The 14172-nt window shown below is 39.9% G+C and overlaps 1 protein-coding gene across 1 annotated transcript; it reads left to right on the top strand.

Moving 5' to 3' along the window:
- The first annotated feature begins 5165 nt into the window (after positions 1-5165).
- On the top strand, positions 5166-14172 carry LOC121261573 (sugar transporter ERD6-like 5). The gene is made up of 16 exons (XM_041164004.1): positions 5166-5264; positions 5361-5420; positions 5545-5610; positions 5719-5784; positions 5865-5940; positions 6052-6116; positions 7154-7240; positions 7360-7440; positions 7709-7793; positions 7887-7905; positions 8035-8122; positions 13042-13101; positions 13213-13266; positions 13641-13700; positions 13819-13933; positions 14036-14172. Exons 1-16 carry the CDS (start codon positions 5193-5195, stop codon positions 14158-14160), a joined length of 1179 nt encoding a protein of 392 aa, XP_041019938.1. The 5' UTR covers positions 5166-5192; the 3' UTR covers positions 14161-14172.

Here is a 14172-nt window from a genome sequence, read left to right as displayed (position 1 = left end):
TATTCTCGCCCCTTTGTGATTGCATCATGGCTGCTGCTGCCGCCGCCATGAGAAGAATGCCTTTACCCCTTTGGCCCGAACTTTCTTATAAAAAATTGGCACTTGAACCTTTCCCATTCAAAGAGTACTCTGAAAAGTTGGTGTGGTAGGCAGTGGTTAAGGTAGACCTATTAGCTTTGTAATCCACTAATGACCAAGTAGAACAAAATATGAAGAGAATGTTTGGTCCTAGTCTGACAAAATTATGTGGGTTGATATGGCATGTTGTTAGGTGGTCTTGGGCTTCTCTCAACCTCAAAAACAAGTTCAAGAGGTGAGGTTTTCTCTCATACTTATAAACTGACCACCAGTCTTTTCCACAATTGAGGTGGGACAACTTCAACAATCTCCTCCTCACATATCGGGCCCTGGATTGGAGCAGTGACAATTCGTTTCTCCTGCGGACTGTTGGGCCTAAGACTATTGGTAAACCTAGGCTCTGATACCAGCCAGTGTTAGGTGGTTTTGGACCTTTCTCAACCTCAAAAAGTTAGCTAAGATGTGAGGCTTTCCCTCATACTTATAAACTGAGTATTTGCTCCTTTCACAATCGATGTGGGACAATCTCAACATATGTAAGATTGAAAAATTTATAAAAGTAAAGTAGATGGAATGTATCTCCTTAAATACCTTGAAGATAAACCATTGCCAAACTTCCATGTTACATATGAAAATACAAGCTCATTTCTTTATTGACTGCAAAAGGGTTAAAAGTTTTACAGAGGACGAGGACCATTTAGTAGTTACATCCGAAAGAAATAACTTACATAATCAAATCACAAGACCCGACTTGGTGGATCAGTAGCAGCAGACATTGGAAATTAAGTCCATGCTAGGTATAGAAATTGACGTACGAATATACTGGTAATGATTTTGAGAGACTGAAGTAGCAGCAAAAGATGAAGAAGAGAAATGAATGGTTGATGATATATATGGTCCATAACTTCGAGCTAATCTTAACCTGCTGATTAGAGATTTGCCTTCCATTCGAGAAGAGAAGGGTGGGTTCCTCCCACCCTCTGGTCCCTCTCCCTGAAAACGATCATCTATATTCCTACTACTGTTTCCTGTGTTCCACTTCTTGGTAAAGAAACAGCAACTCCTTTTCTGGTGTTGGGGAGATGGGAGGTTAGGCAAGTACATGACACTGTCCAATTGGTGCTATTTGTGAGCAGTCATACCACCATTCTTTGTTGTAAATAAGAACAGGCTTTTAAAAATCTTTTTTTGAAAGAATTTTAATGACAGAGTTCTCATGCACCGCTCTTAGTACATTGTAGAGCTCATATAACTAAAAATAAATAAAGACTAAATATAGAGCCTAAATCTAATTGGGACGTGTTGTAGTACGTGGCTCATATTGAGTGGAACACGTATACAGAGAAAGCAGGCTGATGCCAGAAGTGAAGCAGAGTGGAGTGAAGGGAGCATACAGGGGTATTATTAGAATTTTCTAATACCTTTGTATGGCTAGGGTTAGTATAAATACATATGATGTGACTCTATTTTAACAGTACTGAAAATTCAACCCACTCTTGTGGATGTAGGCATACTACCTAACCACGTTAAACCTGTGTTTTTTTTTTTTTTTTTCTTTGCATACTTTTCATCGTAATTGCTGCACGTAGCACAGCAGGACGTCAACAGCCGAGCCTCAAGAGAGGAAGCTGATAAGATCAGGACCAAAACGATACAGTTCATCCTGCAGCTCCCAACTTTACAAGGCAATCCCCTCTCTATATGTGTAAGAGTAACAAAAGAATGCAGGAGTCCTCAAAAAGGAGGAAAAAAGCATGATGGCTGAAACAAAAACCAGGAGAGCTGAATCAGATTACATGAGCACATCTCATGTCCATAATCAACACAAAAGTGAAGTGCTTGAAGCAATGCTTCGAGCCCAGCACAATCGCCAAAATTACTACTATATCCCTAATAAGAACACCTCCACATTTTGTTCCACCCTGATTCCCATTAAAATCGCCATCTATATTAAGTTTAAGCTTGCCAAATAGAGGAGACAACCATGCATTTGACCAAAAAAGGCTTTTTAACTCTAAATGGAGGGACATGTAGCTAGCTTTTTAGGCATCCAATGAAATGGAGGCTCCAAAGCTAATTATCTGCAATATGATTGGTTTTATAGTGAGTTCAACTTACAGCTAGCTCCAATGAGATGCTTTGTAAATGACAGTTGAAATAGATCAAGAACATTTAGGATTGAACAGACTATCAATACGCGACCATATCTCCCAAAAAAGAATCAAAGGAAGGTGGATTCTCTCTCTCTCTCTCCGGTTTTTTCATACTATTGTACGTGGAATGCGGATTTGTGGTGGTTGAATATGAATTTTGTAGGTTTGATTATTGTTTGTTAATGATGTTTGGAGCTAGTGGTTATTTTCTGGGGTTCGTTTGCCATGCTTATAATTTCCATCCTTTGTTTAATATAGTATTTAGTTTGGTATGCTTTGATAGTTAGGTGCAATTAAACTAGCTAGCTAGCTTTGTTGTTATTCTTACTGGTAATTGGTATGCTTTGGACGTTTGTTAGCTTTTTTTTCCCTATTAAAATCTTTACAGAATTTGTATTATTGAAGCAAAATGTTCTTTTTGAACATTCTAAATAGAATAATGCTACTCGTCATTCCAATTCTCATCATCCTCTCAATATCATTCAATTATGTGACATTAGATTAGAGATTATTTCAATCATCCAATTATCTAATGACACATAATGCATTAGATAATAAATAAATATTACATCATCATCCTCTCATCATCTAATTATGTGGCATTAGATGATTAGCAGTTGATTTCTTTCTGTATATATATATATATATATATATATATATATATATATATATAAATGTATATATATTAATTTCTGCATGATTGCAGAAAGCTTTGGAAATAAAATGGCCTAATGCACCAGATTTTGGATTTTAACATATATAGACAAATCTGAATATAAAAAGAGAAACCATGCAGGAACATGTGCGTAAGATATCCTTAAATATAAAATGAACCAGTAGGTGGCCAGGCCATCTGAAAGTCTCGCAGAGCTGATATCCATGCATGTCGTCTTGTGATATGATTATCCTGCTGATTCTCTCTCTCTCTTTCATTACTGGCATATAATCTCTCATCTCATCTAATCTTCCATTGAGAAATGAACTGAGAAATCATGGAGGAGGGACTACTGCTGCCAAGCTCTACAGCTGTTGATCATGAAGCCAAGCTCAATGGAACTGCTGGAGATCATATCCAACCAAAAGTTGACTCAACCACGCCTGTCCTTGTACTCAGCACTGCTGTTGCCCTTTTCGGTTCACTTTGCAATGGCTGTGCTGTAAGTACCGTCCCATTCTTATTATCAACAATTTCTACACTTTAGTCTAAGAGTTAATCTTTATTAATAATATCACTGATTGTGGGGGGTCATTATTTTTAGAAAAATTCTAGATATAAGCTCCGCACTCTGCACACCACTTAAAAACATATGATTTTATTCTTTTATCCTCATATTTCTACGTACTTTAGAAGATTACTTAATTTAGCAAGAGAAAGAATAAGTGAAAAAGATTTTGTGCTTTTTGCCAAGTTTACTCAGCCATGCATGTGGGGTATCATTTCGGGCAATAATTTAAACAAAGATATAAACACAATGTCTAATATACAACTTGTTTTGTGTGACAATATGTTAATCAATGAGGGTCTATATAATATATATACATATATATATATAATAGGAAAAGTAGTTTTAAACAAAAAGGAGTGTCCTCATTGAGGTTGAACAATGCATTTTGATGAGTGGTTTGCAGTCAGGATATTCATCGCCTGCTGAATCAGGAATCCTCCAAGATTTGGGCCTCTCAAAGGCAGCCGTGAGTAAAAATTCACTCTTCTTTTATTTTTCAGTTTTCTTTTCTGATCAGTATATTTATTCTTGTTGACGGGTTTTTCTATACATTAATTACTATTTACTTTCACATTTCTTCACATTTCACATCTGATATTTAATTTTTTATTTTTTTATAAGATATATAATGTAAAAAAATGAATAGTAACTGATATAGAGAGTAATTTCCTTGTTGACTTGTCACTATTGAAAAATGGTACGCGCACATGTCCGTACGTAAGAACGTCCAGCGTCCTTACATACAAAGACATACAATTACAAGAAAGTTACTGTACTTTTGTAGCTAGTTTCAGTACTGTAATTATAAGTGCCCTGCTCACACCAACCCCACAAGTATAAGCTCTAAATCGATAAGTTCTGTTTAATTTTTTTGTAAAAATGTGAGTCTTATTAATTAAAAATATTTATTTTTATAATTTTTTAAAATAGAGATTATTTTTTTATATAAATTTTTATGAAACTTATCTATTTAAGAGTTATACAAATCATTTTTCTAGCAACACTCATCACTATTACTAGCAATCCTTAGAAGTAATGTTTTGAATACCGTACCGGATGCCGTACCGGTCAAGGCACTGGAATGAAATATTTTGATACCGGTACCGTTTCATGTATCGTTTTTGTATAGTTAATATATGAATAAATTATATATATATATAAATTATAAATAGTCTAATCTGAATTGAAGGTAAAAAAATAAGCTTGTAGTTTAAAAAAATAAAAAAATAAAATAAATTAAAGGTTGAAATATCGGTCGGTATATGTACGGCCTGTATTTCGACTGGTACGAAATATATATGATACCTGTACCGGCTACTGAGCCGGTACGAAAAAATTGGTCGGTACGGTAGGAAATTTAAAACACTGCTTAGAAGACCATCAATGAATTTTTAATATATATATATATATGAACAAAGTTAATACAATAAAATAATTGCAAAAAATTATAATAGAGATTAAATATTTTAAAAAGATAAACTAACAAGAGCCAAACAAAACAATAATAACAAAAAAGTTATTAAAAAAAGGAAAACATTTAAAAAAAAAAAAAAAAAACAAGGGTGGTCACCCCTTGATCCTCCCCGCTCTCAGTGACTCGATCTGGGCGTTTTCGTTTTGATAAACTAGAGAGGAATGAAATGTTACGTTATATCTGTTCAAGTAGAACTCACTCTGTTGCCTATGATTTCTTTTGTACATTTTTCTTCCCTTGCAGTTTTCTGTTTTTGGTTCGATGTTATCTCTTGGAGGAGTGATAGGTGCATTGGTAAATGGAAGGATAGCTGATACATATGGGAGGAGGGTTGTAAGTTTCTCTTCACTTTTCTCTGTTTTTGGCCTTACTTAATCTTTTTTCTTTTGCCAATACGTTCCAACTCTTGCTGATGATATTATTATTCAGACAATGTGGTTTTCTGGAATATTCAGCTTGGTAGGTTGGATGGCCATAGCATTTGCCAAGGTTTTTTTTTTTTTTTTTCGCTCTTTGATGCCACTAAATTTTGCTGCATTTGATGGCCAACATTTTCTACATTTTCTCCTCTGGGTTTCAATGATTGATCATAGAGTTCAATGCTTTGATGCAGAATGCTTTGTGTTTGGATCTTGGAAGACTGTTATTGGGGTTTGCCGTAGGGATCTATTTCTATGTGGTAATCTTTTAGATTAACATATTATATATGCTAATCAATTTACCAACTTCAAATACAAAAAAGAAAGAAAGAAAAAAAAAACAGTGACAAATTCTTATTGCCGAACAGGTACCTGTATACATTGCAGAAATAACCCCTAAAAATCTTAGGGGAGGATTTACATCAGCTACTGAGGTAAAGGGAGCGTTGATCATTATGGTTTGAAAGTAGCCAACTCATTGTTTACATATCTGTTCTTTGTTATTTGTGTGCAGTTGATTACATGTTTCGGCTTTTCACTGATGTATTTCCTTGGAAGTGTCATTAACTGGCGTATCTTGGCTGTAATTGGTAATTGGTAATTGGTAACTTATAACTTGTTTCTTGGTACTTCAGTACTTTGATCTGAACATAACGTTCTTTAAAAAGAACAAGTTAAATTGGAATTGAGTTTATTTTCAGGTGCTATTCCATGTTTAGTACAGTTAGTGGGATTGGTCTTCCTTCCAGAGTCCCCTAGATGGCTGGTGAGTCCAAGTATCTTGTTGGAAGTGCCTTATCTTGTCCATTTATGCTTCATCTTGATTTCTGAAATTACTCAAGTACCCCTAATTATGCACGTTAATGATCAACAAAAATTGTTAGCACGGATTAGTAACTAAAATATAATATTAAGAGCATTAACACAATAATTTGGTTACAAAGGGAAACTCTTTGAAGAACTCTTCAAAAGTAAAACCCTATGGGGCAATTAAACTCAGGAAAACCAATTTTATTGATTGAGAGTTTTACAAGTAAAATGTTTACAAACCTTTGTAACTCGACACATTTACCCAAGATACGCGACCCGCTTGTCTTCTACCGCAGTAGGTAGTCAGAACCTCTGACACTCTCCAATTTTTGTCTTTTCTACTGGAACCTCCAGTGGTTGAACTTGAACACAACAACTCTCCCTTGGAGTATGCTCTCACTCAATCTCACGAATTGTCTTTTCGGAAAATCCTTCTCTTGAGAATTTTCTCTTGCATGGTCTCTTGAAGTTTTACCTAGATCTTCAAGCTCTCATGTACTTGTAAATACGTGCAGTTCAAGTGTCACGAAAACCCTTAGCCGACTCTTCTATAAATAGGCAATGTAGTCATTGATTTGGAGAAAGATTCTGTTGACAGGTTTATCCAGAATCCTAGTCAGATATGTTGCTAACTATTTGCGAGCATCTCGGACTGGATCACTTCTTCTGTTTCAAGTCTGTTTCAGTTTCTTCAATAAAGCTTGCATACTTATCTCTTCAACTGACTCTTTAGACTCGAAACACACAAAGGACTCTTGTTGACTCTTATCTTATAATATAAACAAGATTTGATGAGAGCTATAATTCAAATATTTATCCTTATCGGATCACTGCAGTCCTAGAGTCCAATTAGATAACATTTATTCCTAACAGCATACGCATCTAATCCTAGCCAAGCATAAATTACATTTACAATTTCCTTGAGGCATATTCTTCAAAGAAAAAAGTGAGCATTCATTAGAATGTGAAATGATGAGCACAAGTTTTCCGCAGGCAAAAGTTGGTAGAGATCTTGAAGCAGATCTGCAGAAACTTAGGGGGAAAGATGCTGATATCTCCCAAGAAGCTGCTGATATCAGAGTAGCCTCTCCTATCTTGTGTTTTATGACATTTTATCTTTCCTATAACCTTGACCAGAGGAGACTTTTATCTTATTTTGGTACCATTTCTGAATTAAGATATGCTCTGCTTCTGCACAGGTTTACACAGAAACCATTCAACAGCACTCAAAAACTAGAATTCTAGAGTTGTTCCAGCGGAAATATGCTCATTCGCTCGTGGTAAGCCTCAATCATTGTGGCAGGCACCTTTGATTTTCTTGGCTAGAATATCCTTTTCTCTGCATTCTATTTAGAAAAGTGACAAGTTCACAAACATTTTATAAAAAAGGTAAAGTTCATAGAGCTGATGTAGCTAGATATAAGACGCTAGATCTATTTTATAATAAAATTAACTTTAGAATTTGACGTAAGGCATATTAGTTCTTGAACTTTATTTTGGCGATATTATGTTGTGAAACAAAAAAATTCTTAATTTTAATTAGTATAGGTTGGAGTTGGGTTGTTGCTGCTACAACCATTAGGAGGGAGCAACGCCTTCGGTTATTATACAAGCTCTATATTTGCAGAAGCTGGTAAATTTGAAGGCTTTAAAAATTCAATGATATAAATAATGAGAATATTAAAAATGAAGAAGAAATGTGATGTTGACGAATGGTTTATGGCAGGCTTTTCAACTAGTATCGGACTATGTCAGTGGCTATTGTCCAGGTACTTCGCTTGATATAACTGTGGCTGCACGCATCTCTTTTTATTTATTTATTTTTACTTTATTTATTAGTTTTTTAAACAAAAAATGGTTTGAAACGGCATATAAAACATTAATTGTTTTGTTTTGCAGATTCCAGCTGCTGCAATGGGTGTAATATTGGTAGATAAATCAGGACGACGACCCCTTCTCATGGTAATTTAAATTAATTAAGGATGGCAAAGAATCATCAGCTTTTTTGTCTCGGTTAATTTAGTTCATCAATTATAAGGTGAAGGCAATAAATAAATAATAAAGCCTAGCTACTTGGAAGGGATAAAATATACCAGGACTAAAGTAAACCCTCTAGGCACTAGGCCCAGTCCAAGGGGAGGTCCCACCATTAAAAGACAAAATAAGAGAGAGAAATGAGAGACAAGGAGGGACAAGAGAAATGAGGATGTCAGGATAAGTGGGGAAGGAAAGAAAACGGAAAGCAAAGGAAGATGTCAGACGCGCAAGTGAAAGACGGCCAATCCTCATCACTCCCTAGGGGCACGTAAAAAGAGGAGACAGATAAAAAGTAACGGCTAGACAAATTCTTCGACTTCGACTTCTTCTCCAGCTTGATCTTCAATTTCTCGAAATGAGCTCCAGCGAGAACATATTCACCAGCAAATATATACGAGATCTCTATTGTACAGTGAGAAAGGAGAGGCAATGAGGGAGTGCAAATAAACTTATTATAGTTGATATTCTCTCTCCAAAAATCCCGTGGACGTAGACTTTATGTCGAACCACGTAAATCTGTGTGTCTCACTCTCTTTTACATTCTCACTATTTATTTTTCATTCACTGTCATGGACGTATTCACAGCCGCACCCAACCGCTACAGGGGCTCCAAACCATACCGATCGAGGCCCAGATCATCATAGCGGGCTGAGAATGACTCTTTTTCCTCTTCCGGACTGTTGTGCGATTTTTGAAATTAATAGTTGGCGTCGTCTGTGAACCAAGTTACTTTTTATACCGAAAGCGGGAGAATGACGATTTTCTGGCATGCTAAATAATCTCGAAAGTAGCAGATGAAATTTTCCTAGATAAGTATTCTTGGCCTTTCCACTTTTATTTTTATGGGAAACAATGCCACAGAAAAGGGGCGAGTAAATTTTTCCTCACTAAGGCAATTAAGTACACTACACTCAAGGACCTTTTATACACCTAATATGTAAGGCCAGGAGCCCAAACTCCTCGGCCACTTTGACTGTGACTGCTTACGGCACCTGGCAATTCTAGTGCACTGTGTATTCAAGTGCACATTATAAATATTGTGCACAAAAATACATTAAACGCATGTTTGTACACTGCGGGCTAGTGCCACGTGACACCATGCACGTTTGCACCATACATGGCACTATGCGTGCCATGCACGATGCACAGCCCCCCTCCCACGGCAATTTGCAACTGTCGTGAGCCTGAGCTCTTTCTGGCGATCACTACCAGGACCACTGGCATCTTCTGCCTGGTCAAGGGTGGTCCTAGACCACCTCCCACAGCGACTGCCTCTCCACACAAGACATGTGCATGGGACTGCACATGGCTGAGATCCTTGGCCTAGTCCAACCGTGGCACATCAGGGGTGCCAGCGGCCACCATGCAGACTGTCGGCGTCCTCTGTCCCTCTAGGGTGTTGTCAGAGTTCCCAGACCCGCGGCGGGAAAACATGGCCACAGTGCCATGGACGATGCACGGCCCCCCTCCCACAACTGTTGTGAGCCTGAGCTCCCACCAACGATCACTACCAGGACCACCAACGTCTTATGTCGGCTCGTCTCGCCACGCCAGCCATGTGCATGGGACTGCACATGGCTGAGATCCTTGGCCTAGTCCAATCGTGGCATGACAGAGGTGCCGATGGCCACCATGCGGACCGTTGGCGTCCTTTGTCCCCTCTAGGGTGTCCTTGGGGTGCCTAGATTAGAGGCGGGCAAATGTGGCCAATGGCCGTGCATTTGCTGGTTCACACCAAGGCCACAACAGACTGTCGTGAGCCACCCTTCTCCTGCCGAAGGTCACCACTTGGACCGCCGATGCTAGATCCATGGAGGTCCCCGACCGAGATGACAAACTCGCGGCAGCCCACAGCCCCGCATCTGTACGAGGCGACTCATGGCAAAGACTACCGTGGGCCCACAATCACCCATTGGAGGACCTCCCCTCCTCGGCCATGCCCCTCCGGCCAGACAAACTTCTCAACCATGCACCATGACCCTTGACTTGTCGGCCAAACTCCTTGCCCCAGCTGTCTAGCGATTTGTCGGCCATGCACCTTGCTGAAGTTGTCCAGCAACTCATCGGCCAACACCCTTGGCCACTGACTCGTCGGACATGTACCTCGCCAAAGTTGTCCAGAGACTCGTCGACCAACACCCTCAGCCATTGGCTCGTTGGCTGCTGCAATTGAGACCTCGACCAACCCAGTGACGGGATCCCTTCCTCGGCATGGACTAAAAAAAGAAAAAAAGAAGAAAAAAAAAGAGAACCACTTGCTCGGGCATAGTTCCTCGGCTCCACGGGACCCACTGGCTCGGGCACAATTCCTTGGCTGCACGAGACTCGTCGGGCCACATATTACATGGGACTTGCATGTCCCATGCAACGGCTAGTCCACCCACATGATCAAGGCTTGTCTCTCGAGAGAGTTATATGGTGCTCCACGGGTTTCAAAAAAAAAAGATAAAAAAAGAAAAAAAAAACATTGAAAGGCTTGAAAGGAAAAAGGATGCCAAGAGAGAAGAGAAGTAGCAATCAGCAAACAATTTTAGTGGAGTAAAATTTGCACGCAACGGCTAAAATGCACCGCCTCGCTTAGGTACTGCTCGGATGTCTCGGTGTATCTTCATCAGAAATGATTTTCTTGGCATTAACGTGCATGTGGGCACCTCGGACCTCCTGCCCAGATGCCTTAAACCATCGTCATGCTCCGATGGGACAATTCAGGTGCGCAAACTTTACACTTGTGATTGAAAATTGTCTGCGCTAACCGGTTTGACTTTAGTAGCTCGGCCAAGCGCCCCAACTGTTTGCTCCAACTTCCGAACTTCTAGCGTTGAGAAGACCAGGGGAGCCAAGCATTGTGTCTCTATGGGCTTGCCTCATCCCTTCCTTCAGTCGATGAGAAGACCAGGGGATTCAAGTATAGTGTCTTTACAGGCTTGCCTCATCCCTTCCCTTAGTCTATGAGGGTAACGAGAAGACCAGGGGAGCCAAGCACCGTGTTTCCATGGACTTGCCTCATCCATTCCCTCAGCCTATGAGGTCGACGAGAAGACCAGTGGAGCCAAGCACCGTGTCTACATGGACTTGCCTCATCCTTTTCCTCAGCCTACGAGGTCGACGAGAAGACCAGGAGAGCCAAGCATCGTGTCTCCACAGGCTTGCCTCATCCTTTCCCTTAGTCTACGAGGTCGACGAGAAGACTAGGGTAGCCAAGCACTGTGTCTCCATGGGTTTGCCTCATCCCTTCCTTTAGTCTACGAGGTTGACAAGAAGACCAGGGCAGCCAAGCACCATGTCTTCACGGGCTTGCCTCATCCCTTCCCTCGAAGTCTACGAGAAGACTAGGGGAGCCAAGCATCGTGTCTCCACGGGCTTGCCTCATCCCTTCCCTTAGTCTATGAGGTCGACGAGAAGACCAGGACAGCCAAACACAGTCTCTCCGTGAGCTTGCCTCATCTCTTCCCTCAGCGAACGCCAGGCATGCGCACTCATGCAATAACCACTGCTAGTGGGTTTCCTTCAGGAACAAGCCTTGGGAGTTGACGAGCATCTGAGCTCCACAACTACCTTGCATAGGATACCTTCGGGAATGAGTTGACAGACTCGGCAACTGCCTAAGGTGGATCCAGAGGGTCAATGGGCTTCCTGACCACTTGTGTGGGTTACTACGTACAAACTCTAATATTGGCATTAAAATGGAAACATTAACAGCAATTCATGATGGAAAAGGAAAATCTCACCAACATCATCGAAAAAAAAAACGTCGTATAAATATACACTTTTCGATAACGATGGTCGAGTCCAGTTTTACAAACTACTCGATTTCCATCATGACAAAGAGGTGGGTCCAATCTTTCGGCTGCTCGGTTTACCACCATTTTCATAACAAGTTAACAGGTGAGAAAGATCAGGGACCGCCTGGCCTCCCAGGTGCTCGAGTAGGCGGGCAAGCCACTTGATTGCCGGACCACCCTCGTGTGCATCTTATGCGGTCGAGTACACCTCCCGCCTAACTCCACGCCTGGAAATTATTTTCGCTTAATGCAAGTCAAATGGACAACCCCTGCTCCTGGAGTTTACTTCTCTACGGAATTCGGGGATCATTTCAATTGCATATTTTATATTTAAAGATTCTCAAGGTCTTTTTTTGAACAAATGACCCTTAAGATTGCGGGCAACTGGAAGAGATAAAATATATCAGGCCCAGCCCAAGGGGGAGGTCCCACCATTAGAAGACGAAAAAATGGAGATGAATAAGAGATAAGGAGGGGACAAGGGAAAGGAGGGTGTTAGGATAAGATGGGAAGGAAAGAAAACGGAAAGGAAAGGAAGATGTCAGACACACAAGGGAAAGACGGCCAATCCTCACCACTCCCTAGGGCACGTGAAAAAATGAGACAAATAAAAGGAAACGGTCAGACGATTTTTGGGGAATTTTTTGGGATTTCTTCAACTTCGACTTCTTCTCCAACTTCTTCAACCTCTTGAAAGGGGCTCTAGCAAGAACATATTCTCTAGCAAATATATACGAGATCTCCATTGTATAGTAATAAATGAGAGGCGATGAGGGATTGTAATAAGCATATTATAGTGGATATTCCCTCTCCGAAAATCCTGTGGACGTAGGCTTTATGTCGAATCACGTAAATCTGTGTGTACATCTCTCTTCTACATTCTTAGTATTTATTTTCCTTTCACTGTCATGGACGTACACATAGCCGCACCGTACCACGCCGGGGGCTTCAGACCACACCGATTAAGGCCCAAATCATTATAACGGGCCGGGAATGACTCTTTCTCCATTTCCGGACTGTTGTGCGATTTTTAGCATTAACACTACCAATGATTTTTCGCAGATATCTGCTGCTGGCATGTGCTTGGGTTCCTTCCTCGTAGGGTTGTCATTCTGCTTTCAGGTTTCTTTCAAAACCAAATCCCAGAGCTTTTATTTCAGGATTTACTTGCGTTCTGCATGCCCATGTATGAAATATTAATGATAATTGTTTAGAAGTGTTTGTTGTAAGCAGAACCTCTCCTGGTTGAAGGAGCTAACTCCCATCTTGGTGCTAGTTGGGATTATGGTAATACTTCCGTTCTTCTCATGCAAGTCTTTTGAAAAAAAAACCTAGAGACTTATAAATTGATTCACACATTGATCACTAATTGTTCTACCAAAAAAAACTGACGAATATGTCAAGAGACATTTTTTCCATCTCAAGAAAAGAACTACAGGTTTCTGAGTTGAGTTTTTCACAATTTATCTGAACTACTTTTGAACCACGCACGCAGCATAATGTGGTACACTTTAAAGGGCTTAAGGCATTCTAGGTTTTGAGCTGTTTTTGGATGGAATTAGCTTAGTACTGTTTGTTCTTCATTCTGTACTAAGCTTTGATCTAAAAAACATGGCAATCCATGCAATTTCTATTGCTTCAAAACTTCAAATCCTTTGCAGGGTTATAGTATGTCTTACGTAATTGGCATGGCGGGATTACCATGGGTTATAGTGTCAGAGGTATGTAGCTCATTGAACTGATCTTAAATCCTTTTTACAGAGTCATTGGTACTTTTGCACAGAATAAAAGCAGTTTTTTGTGGCTTTAATTCAGTGATAAATTTGAAATCCATCTCAGATATTCCCTATAAATGTCAAGGGTACAGCTGGAAGCCTTGTGAGTTTAGTGAAATGGTCCAGTTCTTGGATTGTTACCTACAGTTTCAATTTCATGACTGAATGGAGTACAGCAGGTATGCAACTACTGTTTCTGCAGTACTTTAACTTGTCCAGTTTTCATTTTCCAGCTTTGTATTTGACATGGATGATTTTTTTTTTTTGGCATGATAAATCAGGAACATTTTTCTTGTTCTCGGGTGTTTGTGGTTTTACTGTTCTGTTCATTGCAAAACTGGTACCAGAGTCAAAGGGGCGAGCTTTGGAAGAGATACAAAACTCATTGAATTCTAGAGAGAGTTAAAAAATCTATTTG

This window comes from Juglans microcarpa x Juglans regia, chromosome 4D, assembly GCF_004785595.1.
Source record: "Juglans microcarpa x Juglans regia isolate MS1-56 chromosome 4D, Jm3101_v1.0, whole genome shotgun sequence".
NCBI classification, from domain to species: Eukaryota; Viridiplantae; Streptophyta; class Magnoliopsida; order Fagales; family Juglandaceae; genus Juglans; species Juglans microcarpa x Juglans regia.
Note: the sequence above shows the minus strand (reverse complement) of the source record. Positions and strands in the feature narration are given on the sequence as shown.

Coding starts and splice junctions, on each gene's coding strand:
- LOC121261573 (XM_041164004.1), top strand. CDS start 5,193: ATGTTATCTCTTGGAGGAGTGATAGGTGCATTGGTAAATGGAAGGATA. Junction 5,265..5,360: donor ATACATATGGGAGGAGGGTT/GTAAGTTTCTCT, acceptor ATTATTATTCAG/ACAATGTGGTTTTCTGGAAT. Junction 7,441..7,708: donor AATATGCTCATTCGCTCGTG/GTAAGCCTCAAT, acceptor TAATTAGTATAG/GTTGGAGTTGGGTTGTTGCT.